The sequence below is a fragment of the Beta vulgaris genome, chromosome 5, assembly GCF_026745355.1.
Source record: "Beta vulgaris subsp. vulgaris cultivar EL10 chromosome 5, EL10.2, whole genome shotgun sequence".
Taxonomy (NCBI): domain Eukaryota; kingdom Viridiplantae; phylum Streptophyta; class Magnoliopsida; order Caryophyllales; family Amaranthaceae; genus Beta; species Beta vulgaris.
Window position 1 is genome coordinate 16,662,450 of NC_079206.1, and position 19,174 is coordinate 16,681,623.

Sequence of the window (19,174 nt, forward strand, 5' to 3'; positions counted from 1 at the left end):
TTCTAGAAAAAGTAGAAAAAAATACTACCCAAAACATTTCTCAAAAATTTGAACAATGGGGTTCTTCTACTTCTTTTTATGTGATTTTAATTATTAATACTTCTTCTACTTTTTCTTTTGGGTTTTAAATTATTCGTAAGAAAATTTAGTAAAATCAATCGTTTTTATCAATTTTAAATTTCACTATTTGTTTTTGGCAAACTAATGATTTCATTTTTAGTTTGATTTGTGTGTCATTGTGAATGTACTCGAAATTGATTTACATTTTATAATGCCTTTTTTTGTTACAAATATGTACTGATTTTTCAAATAATTATTTCAAAATTTATACCATATAAGATACTTAAATCATTCATGTAATTCGAATATAAGTGTTGGTTTTTTTCAACAAATTTGAAATAACTTGCAAGATCAAAATGAATTAGGTACCTTTTTTTAGAACTTCACAAATTGCCAATGGACAAATGTAAATCTCCCCATCAAAATCGTATGGTTTTCTTAGTTTGTAATTTGTATTGACTCTGTAGTGTATTTTGGTAATTTTTTTTGAGTATTTAATTGTAAATGATTCTTGGGAAAGGAGTATGTAATTGCTAATGGGTTATATTTTGTAATTGAATTTTCTTGTTTTTGTAAAATTTTCTCATTTGAGTGATTTGTATAATGTGAATTATGCAATTTTATTGATTTCAGTTGACTTGGGATTGATTGTCATAATTGTATTTCCGGCAATTTTTTTTTGATTTCTCATTTTGGTTGAAATTGGTTTGTAATTTAGAAAGTGAATGGAGAGTAAAACAATATTTTCAAGTTGGGACACCATAGCTCCACCTTTCCGTATATAATATAGATTTGGCAAAAGATATAAAATAATGTAATCACCCTTGGCCTTGGCCTTGGCCCACAGTCTCTCTCTTCCATGCTATCTATCTCCTTAAAATAAAAGAAACTCAAACTCTCTCTCCTAACTAAAAAAGTACAAAAATCAAGTGGACCTACTTTTAAAACTCTCTCTTCAATTTGCCTTAAAATATGTGTTTTTGGTGTACACCTTTTTTGAGTCTATTAGTTTAAAAATAAAAATAAAAACTGAAAAACCAATCTAATAAATTGCAAATCAATTATCATTCGTCCTTCGACTAAACATAGTGTGCATATTATAGCCTATAGGGCTAGTTCGTAAGAGGTGGGGCTACCGGTTCCCATCCAAAGAATATTGTCCGCTGCTGGAGTATGATTTTTGTAACATATACAATGATATAAATAGTATATGGCATATGCTTTCGCTTACCGGAAATGTTGATAGACATGGAAAGATGCATGGGATGAGGACGTAAAACAAAATCCAACGTGTCGGCCCAGAAAATCAAGTTGCGGAAACTCCAATCATTGATGCTGCTCCATTTATTTAATAATAAAAAAAAGAATAGATGCATGGTCCAATATATTAAACCACGTCTTTATTCTCAGATATCGACCTTTCATTTTTTTTTTTGGTTTTCTTTTTAAGTGAAGTTATGAAAACTTCAACCTTATAGTAATATATGAACAATTCAATATAAATCATAGTTATTTTATAAAAAGACTGATTAGTTTGAAGTATTATTTAAATTAAAATTCTCACTTAAAAATAGCTTATATTTAAGAAATTACATGCCTTATAAATAAAAAATTGTCATTTTCATAGTAATGTTGTACACTTTCTATTAGATATTCATGTGCAATAAATGCATGATACACACTATCTTATTAGTTATTTTTCATGTTAGGAAAGGATGTTGTATTATTTGATTAATGTCAAGGATTGCTTAAGTATTGGATGAAAATAATACAACACAAATATCAAGGATTGCTTATTCGACTAAAAAACAAAATTCATCATATATAAAAAAACAGAAATGGGTTCACCTAAAAAAAATAAAATAAAATTCAACATATTCGAACCCACATCTGGGTTCGACTAAAAAAAATTCAATGCATTCGACTAAAAAAATTCAACAATTCGACTAATAAAATGAAAAAAGAAATGCACAACTTCTCAACCTTAATCTGCCTAACTAGATTCATGCCAACAAGATGCTTTTACTTGAACAAAAATGATAATTACAATTATAAAAGCATAAACAAAATAAAACTCTAATCAGATTTGAGAATTCTATGCTTCCTTCCGCGTCAATTCTTCCCTGACAGATGCTGGGCTCGTCAAATGCTTCCCCATCGTTTGATTTCTTTGACCGGGTTCATCAAATTACCGTCGATGAATTCGTTGGAGATGGCGACTTGGTTCGTGTTGTTAAATGACGAACAACCAACGATTCGTCTGGTCGCACGAACAACCAACGTTTCGTCTTCCTGGTTCTTGCTCCGACCCTTTTCGTGGTTCATGGGTTCGGACGAAGGGTATGAGAGAGGCGAGAGACAAGAAGATGGTAGATAGGAGATGAAAACAGAGATACAGATGAATAAAAGAAAATGAGAAAACAGGATCAGATATGACGCTATTATCTCCACAAAATCGATCAAAATTGGCAGAAATTAAGCTTAGAAGAACTTTGAATTCAATCATGATATCTCGAAAATTTTGAAGACGAAAATCCTAGACAAATGGAACCCTAGCGTGGTGTCGCATGAGGTTTAAGAGTTTGAGGCGAGGTGGGAGATAAATGTTCTCCTAAGAAAGAGGAGATGAGAGACGAATTAAAGAGACGACCGGAGGAGAGAGAGTTGAGTTTGAGGAGAGAGAGGCGTGTTTAAGGAGAGAGAGGCGTGTTTGAGAGAACAGAGAAGCGTGTTTGAGGAGAGAGAACGAAAGGAATGAAGCATGAGAGAGGCGGGTGAAGCGTATAAGGAAGCGAGTGCAAAACCCTAATTTTTTTTTAATACTTTTTAATTATATTGCTGCGATTAATGGTAAAACCGCAGCAATATATGAAAATATTATTTTTTTAATATGTTTGGTCAAATAGTCAACTTTTTTTCAAAATAATATCTATTGATACTATATTGCTGCGGTTTTTGACCAAAACCGCAGCAATATCATTTTTTATATTTTACCTTTTCTTTTTACGTGATATATTGCTGCGTATGGGTAAAACCGCAGCAATATCACCGCAGCAAATAACATTTATTCTACTAGTGAAATGAGCTGAAAATAAGCTGGAGAGAGCAGGCCCTAAGTCAAAACTCTAATGGTGAAAAATTATGTTTGGAAAGTTGTGGTTGGAGTAACTTTTTTGTGTTTGAACTAGTATTTTGAAAAAGTTATAAATATTACTCCCTCCGTCCCATTTTATAGTTCTTGTATTTCATTTTAAGTGTTCCAAAATGTTGTTCCCATTTATGTTGTTTCCATTTTTGAACATCATTTTTTACTCTCTTTCTCCACCTTTTCACATGGCCAGGTTTTTGGCACTATCATTTAATGTTGGGAAATTTCCTCAGGTACCCCTGAGGTTTGGCGTAATTCCCAAATTACCCCCCACATTTGGGGAATTCCTCAGATGCCCCTGAGGTTTGTGTTTATGCTCAAAATACCCTTACTATGGATGGAAACCTAACGCCGTTAGGTTTTCCTCTCCTTCTCCCCAATTTTCTTTTCTCTCTCCATCCATCATCCTCCATTGATGAACATGGAAGCTTTCTCTCTCCTCCCACCCCACTCTAAAACCCTAACCACCCGACTCCCACCACCTCCCCTTCCCCCCCACCCCCTGCGTCGCGCTCAGTCGCAGCCCCTGCCTCGATCGTTGCTCGTCGGAGGTTCGCCGGCCACCAGCATCCTCGTACTCTCTCTAGCTATCTTAAAGTCAGCGTACCCATCCTCCATACTACCAATTTTTGTTCGAGCCACACCGCGCCCAAAAAGAGCTTTCACATTGCTCTTGTCAACCCCTAGCACCAAGGTACATGAACCAATAGCTTCCTTAAACAAACTAAGTTTGATTTCACATGCTGCAATGTTCAATTGCAGAGAAACAACTAACTCTCGAATTTCAAGATCAATAGTATGAACATAGCACTCTTCATACATAGCAGAAATGGTAACACAGAGGCACTTCATAGCATTCCTATATGTCTCATAAGCTTTGCAAAAATCAAACACTTTAAAAAGAGAATTACCAATCTCTTTTAAGAAGGCCACATACTGAATGGCCTCATTAGGTCCAGTAGTATTTGCAAACAAATCCTCAAGAAATCTATCCCCATCCTCCAAGAAGTCCAAATGGTGCAATATAAATAAAGCTAAACTAGCATCCTCCTCCATACTATCCAGATGAACCATGAAAACTAGAAATAAATGCAGTAATAACGACACCAGAAAGACAAACCTAAACCACAAATAAAAACTTAATAAACACTAAACATCGCAATAATCAAACCCAAGCCCAATTCAATCAATTGCATCACAACAGAGTATACTCTTCTCTCCTTCTAACCAAAATCCAATCAACCTGGTTTGTTCTACCCTTTAGTATAAATTGGACAACATAATTTCACACCTACAATACAGTGGGAGAGTAGAATTACCGACACTAGAAACCACCTTGAACGGTGAAGGCTGTGAATTTGTGGTGAGCCGTGGAACAAACGAAGCCTCGAAGCCGAGCCTACCGGTGGATAGATCACGGTGAAAAAAGGGGGGAATCACGACGCGGAGCTGCAAAGGTGGCCCGGTGGAGAAAACGACCATAAACCGACCAGAAACCCCGACTAACCGATGAGGAAAGAGGAAAAGGCCGACGAACCCGACGAAAAACGACTAAAAAAGATTTTAAAAAAAAAACCGACAAAAAAACCATGAGGGAACACTTGGGAACTCGCCGGAGACCCGCCGGAAACCTACTCGGCGCCGGATCTCCGGCGAGTTCTAGGGTTAGGAGGGGGTGAGGGTGTTTTGTTATAGAGAGAAGGCAGAGAAGGCTTAGAGAGAGAAGTGTTTGGTGTTTTGTGAAGGGGTCCCTACAATGCAGTATTATTGAGTATACTATTAGTAGCACAGTGCACTTGATGTAGCATTAAATAAGGTAGATACGTCAAACCTCAGGGGTACCTGAGGAAATTTCCCTTTAATGGTCCCCAACTCTCATTGGTTGGCTATAACAAAAGTATTTTTTATTCTCTCTCTCCTCTCTTTACATGCACAACCATTTAATATTCTCATTCTTTTTCATTTTTTATGACAAATAATTCCAAAAAGACAACAACTCCTAATGCAAGTACATAATAATCGTTATTTCTTTAATTCCCGTGCCCAAAATAAAACTGAAACTATAAAATGGGACGAAGGGAGTAGCTTTTGGGGTAGAAGTAAATTTTGGAATAACTTTTGAAGATTAAATACAATTTATTTTTATTATTTATTTAAACTAACATACAACTATTTTACTGATTCACTAAGGGTCCGTTTGATTCAACTTATTTTGTCTTATCTTATCTGATTTTATCTTATCTTATCTTATAAGACAGTTTATTATGTGTGTCTGACATCTTATATGATATTATCTATCTGATCTGATATTATCTTATCTTAGAAGATCTTATTTTTTTTTAAAATAAGTTAAAATAAGTTGAATAGAACAAAGCCTAATTATTAAAAAGTTAATTTTACGGTCAAACTCTAACATCTAATATATGGCGGCTGACAATCAGTACAACAACTAACGATTACCTCTACAACAAACAACAAATTGTTACCGCAACAATTACTCAGGCCTGGTCTTGAGATTATCTAGAGTGACAACCGCCCAGGGCCCAATAAAAAAAGGGGTCCAATTTTGAAATTTGAATAAAAGAAAGCAACAACAATTGTATACAATAAAAACTAGTATAATTTGTTAGATAGGTGTGTTATTTTATATAAAAGTCTTGGGTTCAAATCTGATAAGGTACAATGTTTGCTTTTCTTTCAATTTTTTTCTTCATGTTCTTCATTAATTGATCTCTAAAATTCCTTTACCAGTTCAAACCCCTGGTTAGTGGCTATAAGGTAAGAAAGTTTGTTTTCTTTTTTTTTAGTTAACATATTTTTACATTTTTCTTTATTATGATCAATTCGAATATTCTTTATTTTTTCAAATGTTAGTGTTATTCTATAAGTATTGTACTTTAAACATATTAGACTTAAACCTTTTTTTCAACAACATCGTACTAATATGCTATGATTAATAAGTTTTAGTATCAAATTAATTTACTTTAGATATATATACTATATTTACTCTCTTAAAATGAAGTAATTATAAGTGGTAAAATCCTTGCTTCTCCGCTACATACCTATATAACCATTAAACCATATATATAAAAGGCCTTACATTTTTATTTCGTTTCGTGCATATAAAATGCAGGAACGATCCTGCAGCTACTTTTACCAAATAGGGCTATAATCCACCGGAGTTGGTGAAATCAAGGAACAGTTAATCAGTTATAGCAAGGTGCATATGTATACAGTTAAAATTTGAGAATTATTCCTGAGAAGTGAGAACATAGACATTACTACAGTATATAGTAAATTTTCATTCTAGAAAGTAGAAACAACGTGTTTAAAAGGGACGCTGGTTCATCCTCTGATTATCGACAACTGTCAAGGCTAGAAAAGAATAAAAAAGAAGTGTGTGTTCAACTTTTGATCCAAATTCAAGTCCCACCTCTTTGAAATTCAGCAATCAATTGTAGTAGTCAAGTACGAACCCAAGAAGAAAGGAATAAGACAGCCGCCCTCTCATATCAAAACTTATATAAGCAGCAATGCAGCATTATTGAGTATACTATTAGTAGCACAGTGCACTTGATGTAGCATTAATTTAAATAAGGTAGATACATGCATAAACTCAGAAAAGCCAGAAATGAGTCATTACCATATGATCAACCTATTGAGCTTGTGTGTGTAACAAAGATTTTAAGGAAGCTAATGCAAGTATGCAACCAGCAAAAATTGAGAATATATGGATGCATATATCTACCTTAATGGACATAAGATTCAAGGAGATATATATAGCCAATGTAAATTTAAGTTCCATACTCTTTACCTTAAAAAAAAAAAAAAGTTTTGAGGTCAACTAGATCTAATTAGGTGTCAACATAAGGTGGAATTATAGATGAAAAAATACATTAATTTCAAATACATTGATCAAGTGAAAAATAATTAATCCAAAGTAATTGTTATAATTCTGACAATGTTCTAATCTATTTTCTCAAAATAAGGATGTAAACATCATTTTACTCGAAAAAATATCAAAATAACAGGGTCATTTTTTACTTTATCTGCTTTCTTTAAGGTTGAAGTAGGACTAAAATGAGAATCATATATTTAGTAGTCCTTATATTTTGAATGTAAGGCTATATATTGTCTTTATATATATATATATATATATATATATATATATATATATATAGGAATAGGATCTTGTGAAAACCACTCTTAGGCTGAAAACTGAAAACAAGATATCTGAACCGTTGATTTTGATCGTACGGTGTATATCTCAATTTCCTCTCTCCCACTCTAACACTCCCTCTCACTCATCAAACTCCACCCCACTCTCTCTCCTCTAAAGATCAAACCCAGATTTTGTGCCGCTTAACCCTTCCATTTTTTTTTTCTCTCTCCTCCATCAATGGCAGAAAAGATTTGCATCTCTACTTCTCTCTTTACTCCTCTGCTCTGATGCAGCCTTCAATGGTCAGAATGCCCTCCAAATGCGAGGTCTGCCCAGCCTCCTCCGCCTGTAATTCACTGGACTCCTCCCTCTAAAAACATCCTCAACTTAGAGATTTCAATGGCCATGTAATCTGCATTTTTTCCCGACCGATTCCCTTCATGGACATCAATCACGCTGAAGTGCTTGCCATCCATCGAGCCATCTCAATCTCGCTCAGCTGCGATCGTATCAAAGGATCCGAATCCATCATTGAATCAGATTCTTTGAATGCTGTTACTTGGAGCAAGGAAAGGAATGTTGGGCCGTGGAATTTGACCTTTATTCTCAACTATATCAGGAATGTTTCCTTGGGTGCAAGGAAATTCAATATTCATCATAAAAAAGGGACTCAAACTCTTTTGCGGATGCCTTAGCAAAGCAGGGTCTCATGAGATTGAATGAATTTATTGCATGGTGCTAATCTCTTTTTCAGTAGTTGAGAATGTAAACCAATCATAAGTTGGTGCTTATAGCCTGTAAATCATTTTGTAAACGCTCAGTTGGAGCTGTTTGTATGGCTTTGCCCACATTAATGAAATGGCTCATATTATCGAAAAAAAAGAAGTATTGTTATTAGTTGCCAAAGTATTGTGATTAGTTGCTGTTTTAAAACTATTTGTGTAATACCCTCCTCTCACTAACATATATTTCAAGGTAAAAAGTTACCTTAAAAGTGATAATAGTTACTGTTATAATAAATAATTTTACCGTTGAAATATATAGAACTATCCTTAATATAATAAAGTTACCCCAAAACTGACAAAAGTTACCCTAAAAGTGTTAAAAGTTACCCTAAAGGGGTTAAAAGTTACTTTGTTTTTAGTTTTCAGCGGATCCTTCCCCTATATATATATATATATATATATATATATATATATTATATATATATATATATATATATATATATATATATATATATATATATATATATATATATATATATATATAAATATATATATATATATATATAATTTGAGAATCATGTGGGAGTCCAAATCGTTGGAGCTCCCACCTTCCAACCTCATGGTGGGGAGTTCGACTCCCATCTACCTCATATTTGAGGCTTTTGTGTGGATATTTGTTTTTAGGTATGAATTTTCAGTTTTGGTGTCTGGAGGTTTCTTTATGGGTTAGGATCCCCTTCTTACCCCTTAACTGATCATGAGGTTTCTTGAAACGCCATTTTCGCTCTCCAAGCTAATGGCTTCGACCTCTTTCTCTTCCATGTTGTTCCTCGTCGACTCACGTTTGCAGAGCTTCGCAATGTTTCTCTCTCCTCAAACCCTTACCTTGAGACTCTTGCGCCAAGCCATGTCGCCTTCGTCACTTCTTATGGTCGCCGATTCGTCGCCATTGATGGAGTTCGCGTCTCTTCTCCTGACCTCTAATTGAGGTCTGACGTCGCCGTTCATGGCCTCGACGGAATTCTCGTTTCCTCAAACGAAGAATTATCTCTGTTTTGATTATTGATTGAGGTTGAATAATTTAAAATTTCTCTGTTTTCTGGTTTCAGAGTTATGTGAATTGATGAGTAATTGTTAATTTTCTGATAATTTTGAGCTCATTTTGATCATCATTATCAGATCTTCAATTGAATTTTCGAATCTAGTAATTTTCGATCGAAATTGCGAAGAGATCTTCATTTTTTGTTAAATTTTGATCTGTTTTGTTTGCGATTTTGAAAGATCTATCACATTTTTGTGATCGGAATTGTGTTTGAAAACAGATGAACGATTGAATCTGTTGATCGATTTGAATTTCAATTAGAAGAAATTTACGTGATTGTTGTCGGTGATTTGATTTTTGACTTGTGAATTTTTGGTGGATTTTGGTATAGATTTGTTGAAGACTTAAAAGTTACCCTTATAATACTCAAAGTTACCCTTATAATACTCAAAGTTATCCTTATAATACTCAAAGTTACCCTAGAAAGATGAAAATTAATTATGACATAATAAAGTTATCCTAAACGCACTAAAAGTTACCGTTATCATATATAAAGTTGCCCTTGAAATATATAAAGTTATCTTTAATATAATGAAGTTACCCTAAAACAGACAAAAGTTACCCCTAAAGTATATAAAGTTACCCTAAAAGTGGTAAAAGTTACCCTAAGAGCTATTTTCAGACTAAGAGTTGTTTTCAGCGGATCCTACCCTTATATATATATATATATATATATATATATATATATATATATATATATATAGATTGAGAATCATGTGGGAGTCTAAATCGTTGGAGCTCCCACTTCCCAACCTTATGGTGGGGAGTTCGACTCCCATCTACCTCATATTTGGGGCTTTGTGTGGATATTTGTTTTTAGGTATAAATTTTCAGTTTCAGTGTCTGGAAGTTTCTTTATGGGTTATGATCCCCTTCTTACCCCTTAACTGATCATGAGGGCAGAGTCTGCTTGGACCAGTAAATTAACGAACAAAAAATAATACTTCCTCTGTTTCTAAATAAGTGCAACACTTCTTATTTTCACGTTTGCCAATGCATTATTTTAACTGTTAATATCTTCAATTATCAATAAGTAAAAATTATAAAAAGTTGATATTAAAAAAATTCACATTCAGACGAATCTAACAAGATCCCACATGACTATGTTTTTCCTAAAATGTAAATCACCAAAGATAATTAAAGTTTAAACTGTGAATAGTAAACACTATGCAAATGTTGCACTTATTTTGAAACGAAGGAAGTAATATGTATATTTAAATTATTAATTAATAGTCGTTTTCTAAAGTCATGGAATTACATATTCCATTTTGTAAAAGAATCTCAAAATAGTCTTTTCTTACATTCCTTTGGTGTCTTAAAGTCTCCAAATTCGAATTTTACATATAGTTAGGAAGATTTTAAGATACGACAAGCCTTTTCTAAATCTTCATACAAGAAAATCCCCCCCGCACCTAACCCTACTGTTGAAGTCTTGAATGTGTGTGTGATAAGTGCTTGAAGCTGTCTAAATTCAATTCAAAAGATGCTAACATGAAAAAAATTCAAACTATTCGTTAATGTTTGCTTGATTCAGGGGGGGAGGGAGCAAGAACCATTGAATCTTGACACAACGTACTGTAATAATGTGCTTATGCGCAGTAAAATCAAATCATGTATCCCCCAAAAAATTAGGTTGATTTTCAAGTACACCACATCCATCGCATTCTCTTACTACTTGACATAGAGCACGCAACTTCTTGGAAAACCACTCCTTTTCTTTCCTAATAAAGCATCCTTTTTGCAAGTAAAACCAAACATATTTTCTGTGGCTGAAATAAGGATATGCTAAGAAACAATCTAAATAGTTCACTGGTGGTCCTCTCGAGTTTCATTCGAGGAGTGCATATATTTTAATCTTTTTAAATAGTTTCTTCCCTTTTTTTTTTAAGTTTTGAAGAGTGGTTTTTATTTAAGCATTTTTTATTTCAACTTATTTTGATTTATCTTATCTTATTTGGATTCATCCTATGTGAAATATGTTAAAATAAGTTGAGCACAACATAATCTAACTTGAAAAGAGAGGAAATGAAAAAAATAACGGTTTTTTCACCATATACCCCTGACAAATTTTTTTTTGCACCGTATACCCTTTCAACTTTTCAAATTCATCATATACCCCTCCCTTTTCGAAAAATACATCAACTTACCCTTTTGACTAACGGTGTTAGACTTCCGTTAGTCATTAGGCCCTAATCCACTCTTAATCCTAATTAACTATCCTAAATCCTAACACTAACCCTAAACCCTAAACCTAACTAGCCAAAAAAACCTAACCTACCCCACTAGCCCCCAGCCCACAGCCCACAGCCCACCACCCCCATCACCCTAACCCTAACCAGCACCACCTACTGACCCACCACCAACTGACCCCGGCAACCCCACCACCCCTGACCGGATTTTTCGCAACCCCCTTCCGTTTCCCCGGCAACCCCACCCCCTCCCCTATCCCCGGCAACCCCATCCCCCGCTCTGCGCTCCCGCGCAGCCACCACACCAGTGAGAAACGCCAACACACCCTGAACCCTCCCCCACACCAACGAGAAAACAGACCGGCGACCCCCCTCCCACACCCCCCGTTCCCCTTCGAAAAACAGAGGGTGAATACTTCGAAAAACATAGCGGCGAAGACTGGCGAGAGGAGAGGATAGAGAAAAATGGCGAGAGGAGAAGTGGCTCCGGTGAGCCGAGGAAATGCCAGCGAGAGAAGTTTAAATCAGGGTGAGAAAGAAAAATGGCGAGAGGAGAAAAGGCTCCGGTGAGCCGAGGAAAATGCCAACGAGAGAGGTGCAAAGGAGCGTGAGAAAGAAAAATGGCGAGTGTAGAAGAGTCGAGGGTGGGCTTCGGCGGTGGTGAGGTAAAGGGTGGGGCGGGGGTGGGCTTCGACGGTGGTGGGGCAGAGGGTGGGGCAGGGGTGGGTTTTGGTGGTTGTGTATTTGGGGAGGTGGTCAGATTCTAAGGTGGTGAGGTAAAGGGTGGGGAAGGGGTGGTGGGGGTAAAGGGTGGGGGAGTGGGTGGGGGCTGCTGCCTGCTAGGGTAAGGGGTGGGGGGAGTGGGGGCTGGGGTAAGGGGTATTAGATTAGGGTTAGGGTTAGGGTTAGGGACTTAGTGTATTAGATTAGGGTATAAATGACTAACGTCGTTAGCCTTCCGTTAGTCATAAGGGTAAGTTAATGTATTTTTCAAAAAGTTAAGGGTATATGGTGAATTTGGAAACTCGAAAGGGTATATGGTGCAAAAAAAAATTTGTCAGGGGTATATGGTGAAAAAACCGAAAAAATAATTAATCATGAAACATGTAATAATTTATTGATGAGAGGGGTTGAGTTTGTAGTTCTTTTTAAGATGGTTAGGTACATTTTTTATTTATTATTTTTTTCAATAATTAATTATGGTGTATAATTAAATATCAAAATAGTTGAAAGTATTGAGCATTGGAAACCGAGAAAAACATAGTAGAACAAGAGGCGGATGGAGTACTACCTCTGTTTTTTTTATCATTCTTACTTTCCTGTGCGCGTCTCCCAATGCACCTCTTTGAACTTAAATATCTTTCATTATATATTAGTAAAGATTATAACAATTGAATATTAAATAATGTACTAATTGAGACGAATCAAACAAGACCCCACATGACTATATTTTTTCTTATAAATTGAAAAAAAATGAGAAGAATCTTTCTAATTATGAATAGTGTCAAGATTCCAAGTGAAAAAGATAAAAAAAACCAAAGGGAGTATTAAGTAACAAATCCATTTGAAGCAGCAAAAAATCTTAGAATATAATTCTGTTTTAATTTGGTCAATAAAAAACAATAATTTTTGAGGGAATAAAAAACAAATCCATTTGAAGCGACAAAATGAATCTTAGAATATATTACCTCCGTCTTTTATTAGTTTACCCACTTTGACTTATAACACTGTTCATCTTTATTACTTTGACCATCATTTGTACTTTATATGTAAGGAAAATATAATCATGTGTGATATTGTTTGATTCGTCTCAATATATAGTTTTGGAATATTAAATTTTTATAATTTTTACAAATACATAATTAGAGATATTATTACCCAAAATTTTACATTGATAAATATGAAAAGTCAAAAAGGGTAAACTAATAAAGGACGGAGGGAGTAGTTACCATGTGATGGCTGATGGCTTGATAATAGTAGTAGGATTATGTGATTTGAACAAAGTGGTTATGGGTTCGGAGACCTATATTATAAACATATTGATAATTTTCTAAAGAAATGTTAGGTAAGAGATGACATTGTTACATGTTAGCTCTCGAAATAAAGTGATACATGGCAGCCAGAGTAATAATAATCTATATTAAGGTGACTTAAAAAAAAGCATTTTGAATTTGAATTTATAATTTCTCAAAATCTTTAATAGGCAGGAATATTAAATTATTGTCAATTTTCATAACAAATAAAAGATACTAAATTGGTGGTAAGATTATGACATTCGAAATAAGTGGTCACAAGTTTAGACCGATTTGATAATATTTTATAGAGAAATAAAATATAAGAAATGTTTTGGCGTCATGTCAGCAATTGGAATCAAGCTAGTACACATGATGTCAAATAATTATGACTCAATATATATATATATATATATATATATATATAATCTAACTAACATAATTTATTACATAGTCAATATATCAAAGATCCTACATATTGTTGATACAAGCATTGTCTTAAGAGTTCACTAGTTAAATTGTAAGATTGTTAATAAAGTTAGCATCTAAATGTAAGTAAGCTTGTAATTTTCATAAGATTGCTCATCAAATATAATGAACAAAATTATTCACATGAAAAAATGCTTTTATTAAGATTTGTTTTTGGTAAAAACTAAAAGAAACCTCTGATATCAACAAAATGTGAGTTACTTATTCATCAATGAAACTCAACATTAAAATTGTTACTTAGAACATTTTTTCTCTTATTCACCCCTTTGTTATATCATACATTATAAAATGCAATGTTGTTGCACGTGAATTAAAGTTTACTACTGATTTTGAGGAAGTTATAATATTATGGATAAGAAAAATCTATAAGTACATTGATTAAGACATAAGATTGTTACCAGGCCGGGGCGGGGTAAACATAGCGGGGTCCTATACGCACTCTTAAAATTGTGTCTTTCATATTTAGTTCATAAAAGATATTAGATTCTCAATTTAAAAAATACTCTCAACATATCAAATAATTATAAATAAACAAATATTTAGATATGAATAGAGTAAATTTTATTGGAAAATCGCAAAAAAAAATATAGGAGTATGAGTAGAAATTAATGAGAGAGAGTTAAGAGGAGAGAGAAGAGAGTAGTCACTATCCTAAGTAGAATTGAACCCACCCCCCTTTGCCCCATCCCTTACTACTTTACCAATAATCCAAATGCTTTCCTTTTGTTTTTCTTTCAAACATTTAATACATATAATATATTTCGGGGCCCTTCTATTTTTGGAGCCTTATTCCGACGCCTATACTGCATAGGCCAAGAACCGCCCCTGATTGTTACCTGATTTTAACAAATTTTATTGAGAAATAAGAAACATGTATTATACTACCTCCGTTTCAAATTAATAGTTACAATTTGATATTTTACACTATTCACAAATTGCACTTTGACCCTCATTTGTGATTTATACGTGAATAAAAACAGAATCATGTGGATCTTGTTAGATTCGTATTAGTATGTATTTTATTAATATGTAACTTTTATAATTTTTACAAATACAAAACTAAAAATATATGTCATCAAAGTTTTGCATTGACATACGTGAAAGGTGTAAGTGTGTAAATTAAATTGAAACGGAGGTAGTATGACAGATTAACCTACACACATAAGGACCATCATGTGCACTATACGTAATGAAAAAATGACTGTTAATACAAAAGGGATTTATGACGGTTAAAGGATGAGGTAGAATCACAATAACACTCTTTTTAAAGGTAGGGGTAGGGCGTAGGCCCATATATAGAAGGTATATGTTCAGAAAGTGTGTCCATATATGGAGAGGAGTGTAAACTCACGAGGGACCATGTAATAATATTTTGAATGTGCTTCACAAAATTTTGAGGTGGGGATCGTAGTATTGTACGTATATAATCACGTTGCTTCTTGGAGGATCGCAAATTTCTTATCAGAGTGAAGCTGTATCTTTATCTCTCTTCAGGGTGGCCGGTGGTGGGTAGTGGGTGGGGGATTGTTTAAACGACCTATTCCTCGACAATGACAAATCAACTACGACTATCAATTGGGAGAATGCATATACCTAGCGTTTTCGTTGTCCCAAAAGAAACAAATTACTGCTCATGCCTGATCGAATGCATTCGATGAAATATCTTTGAGTAATCATTGTATATCATACGTGATGTAATCAATTATCCATTAACTAATTTGATGATTTTCTAACTTGTTTTATTTTAGTACAATTCCCTTAAAACCTATATGTTGTGAGAAAGTTGCATACTTAGAATGACATGTGACATAATTGTTAAATAGAAAATCTTATGGATGAAATTAAGCTGCAACAAAGAGTCAAACTCAACTTAAATATTTTAGCCATTTGGTATATATGCCGACAATGTTTCACCAATATACAAGTAGTTCACATTCAAATTTGCAGCCATGTATAATTGACATGTCAGTCATTCGATACCTATCAAAATGATAAAATGATTGTCAATAAGCTAATCTTTGCGCGTTCTTCCTAAAATAAGTTAATTTTTCGATTAACTATGAATAAGTTAACCCTGTATCTACTTTTGATACGTATCATAATTTCAACGTCATTAACTCGTTTACAACATAAATAGATACATGGTTAATATATTCTAAGATAATCAAAAAATTGACTTATTTTGAGAAGATCAACCAAAGGTTGACTTATTAAAAATAATTTTCCTTTTTAATATACTTTCTCTATATTTTTTAGTTGCTACACTTTTCATTTCGAGGTATTTTTTTAGATGCAACATTACCTTTCTGGCTAAAGATTTTGGAATAATTTGACCATTTTATCTTCATTTCACCTACCCGCACATGCAAAAAGCATGGACAGTTGGGTCAAATTCTCTCTCTCTCTCTCTCTCTCTCTTTCTCTCTCTCTCTCTCTCTCTCTCTCTCTCTCTCTCTCTCTCTCTCTATCTTTCCCCTCAATATTTATGCAAAAAAGCATGTTGGAACGGAAGCGAATAAATAAACAGTAAAACACAAAAAACAAATAAACAACACACAAGATTTAACGAGGTTCACAATCAATTTGATAGCTAAGTCATCGGCAGGGCTAAAATCTTTCACTATAATCAAGAGAAACAATGAATACAATAGGCAAGAAATTCACTAGAATACTCTCTTCTACGAATCTCACAAAGTTCTCTATATGAATTTCTCTATTGTTTTCTCTCTCTTGTGTTTTTTATGATATCTCTAATTAACTCGCAATATAAATTATATATTGCTAGATTAATAATACATGAGGAGGCAAGGAAAAACAAAATTAGGGATTTAATGACCTTGAACTATAATGTGTGTTGCTCCACTCGACGAAACCCGCAACCACTGGTAAATGTCGCGACCTGCAGCTCGCCACTCTCACGAAGCTATACGAAACTAATTTGGCGGCGCCTAGCGGCTATACAGTCGTGCCCATCGGCTTGCCAGGCCAGGCCACTTATCAGCCCACGACCCTAGTGTCGCGCCTAGCGGCTGGAGACGAACCACTTCTTCAATTGACGATCTCCTTCATTGAATGTCGAACAACCCAAGTCTCCTAGCTCAAGATGAAGTCATTGAACTCACAAATCTCCACCTTGACTTGTATCTTCTACAAGTACTCCACCTTGGAAGAATAACCATGATAACACTCAACAATGCACGAGATATCGATCCCTTCCAAGTCTCACATCTTTAACTAGGTGTCGGGTTGTGCCCTCTTTATTCCAGGGTCGGGATTGCCTCCACCTTGAGGCAGCAACCCCCAAAGGAGGTTATATGTGTCTATCAACGTTCAACGAGTCCAAGCAATGTTTGAACATGCAAACCAGAACTGGCTTAGTGAACATATCAGCTAGGTTATCAGCAGTCCCAACTTTCTTCACCACTATCTTATTCTCACTTCTTAGAATATGATACCGTACATTAATGTGCTTAGTTCTATCATGATGTACCTGATCCTTGGCGAGACAAATAGCACTTAAGCTATCACAATACATAGTCGCACGATCATGATGTAGACCCAAATCACTAACCAAACCATGTAACCATACCCCGTCCTTTGCCGCAGCAGTTAGAATTATGTACTCAGCATCCGTAGTAGACAAAGTCACTCAAGACTGCAATGTAACCTTCCGACTAATCACGGACCACCCTAGAGTGCATACATACCATGTCATTGACCTTCTAGTGTCTATATCAGCAGCATAATCTGAATCAAAATATTCGGTCACTAAACACTCAGCATTAATCTCATATATGAGACCCACATCAATCGCTCCCTTCAAATAACGAACAATCTGCTTCACAGCTTGCTAGTGTTCCTTCCTAGGTTGAGTCATAAACCTACTAACAACACTAACCGCATGAGCTATATCTGGCCTAGTGCACACGATAACATACGTCAAACTACCAACAACACTAGCATACTGATCAGAACCTTAGAGTACTCCCAGTGGTTGCCCTCCTTGTGGATTATGAGGAGAGAGAATGTAAAAGTATTATTAGTTTATTAGGAGAGAGAAAAAAGTTGGGCAAAAAATTGATGCCCAGCTCTTCATGATAGACCAAGAAAAAGAGGAGCAAAGAAGGAATTTGAGGAAAGAGAAAATATGGTGGGGTAGGTGGAAGAGTGAGAAAGTAATAGAATAATCAATGACCCCAAACTATAGGGCAACCATTGGTTGTGCTCTTAGACATGTACTCCTTTTCCTCATCCAGTGATGATCCTATTTTGACGAGCAAAAGATATGATGCATACAATATTAAAAGTAAAGAAAATAAAATAACAACTCCTTAAATAATTATGATTTCTCACTGGCTCCCCCACATGAAGTATGCATCATATCAACCTGTAAATTCTGCTTGTCAAAATAGGGTCATCAAGTGACAAAGCCATAAAACAAAAGCGTGTCAGTAAAAATACTGAGTACATGTATATGTGGAATATTAAACACTTTGATTAAATATTTAAAAATATTTAATTTCGAAAAATCTTTCTGGATACTTGATAATACTTGTACAATATAAAGTATATAACCTTGGCAAAAATCCTTTTTCCTTGCCTAGGTACCTTTCCTAAAGTGTGCACACCCCCCAAGTTTAGTATTCCTTACCGAGTCTATTACGAGGGGTTACTACATTATCCACATGACTTATACAAAAAGTACATGGGTAAATAATATAATGGCTACTGTTCTTCAAAATATAAATCATAAAATATCTATACTTAAAAATATAACTATTTGATTAAAATAAAGAAGTATTTTTTTTCACATAATATAAAATTTCAAAAAAAATTGCAAATAGAATGCGAAACTATAGCTTATATGCCCTTCCTAGATCTACCCATACTCTCATTGACTGTTTATTTTATTTTCAAAAAGAACCCGGAAACTTATACCACTCCCCAAATTTCTCTCTTTTGGAAATCTTATTTTAATATAAAACTCCTTGAAAATCTTGAGAGTATTACCGCTACGTGATAACATTAAAGGCTTTAATACTAACTACTAATTGAACTTGAAACTAATGCAGCGGAAATAACTTAAATAACTCCTCTTTATTAATATATATAAACTTTATTGTACAACTATGACACGACAATAATAAAAGTAAAGAAAATAAAATAACAACTCCTTAACTAATTATGATTCCTCACTGGCTCCCCCACATGAAGTATGCATCATATCAACCTATAAATTTTTCTCGTCAAAATAGGATCATCACAGGAACAAAGCCATAAAACAAAA

At 34.5% G+C, this 19,174-nt stretch overlaps 1 protein-coding gene across 1 annotated transcript; it reads right to left on the reverse strand.

Annotated features, from left to right (window-relative positions):
- Window positions 1–3,721: 3,721 nt before the first annotated feature.
- On the reverse strand, window positions 3,722–4,264 carry LOC125497873 (70 kDa peptidyl-prolyl isomerase-like). Its single transcript, XM_048645577.1, has one exon. It carries the CDS (start codon window positions 4,262–4,264, stop codon window positions 3,722–3,724), a length of 543 nt encoding a protein of 180 aa, XP_048501534.1.
- Window positions 4,265–19,174: the final 14,910 nt, after the last annotated feature.

Bases quoted from the DNA above. Each gene is read 5' to 3' on its own strand.
- LOC125497873 (XM_048645577.1), bottom strand. From the start codon at position 4,264: ATGGAGGAGGATGCTAGTTTAGCTTTATTTATATTGCACCATTTGGAC.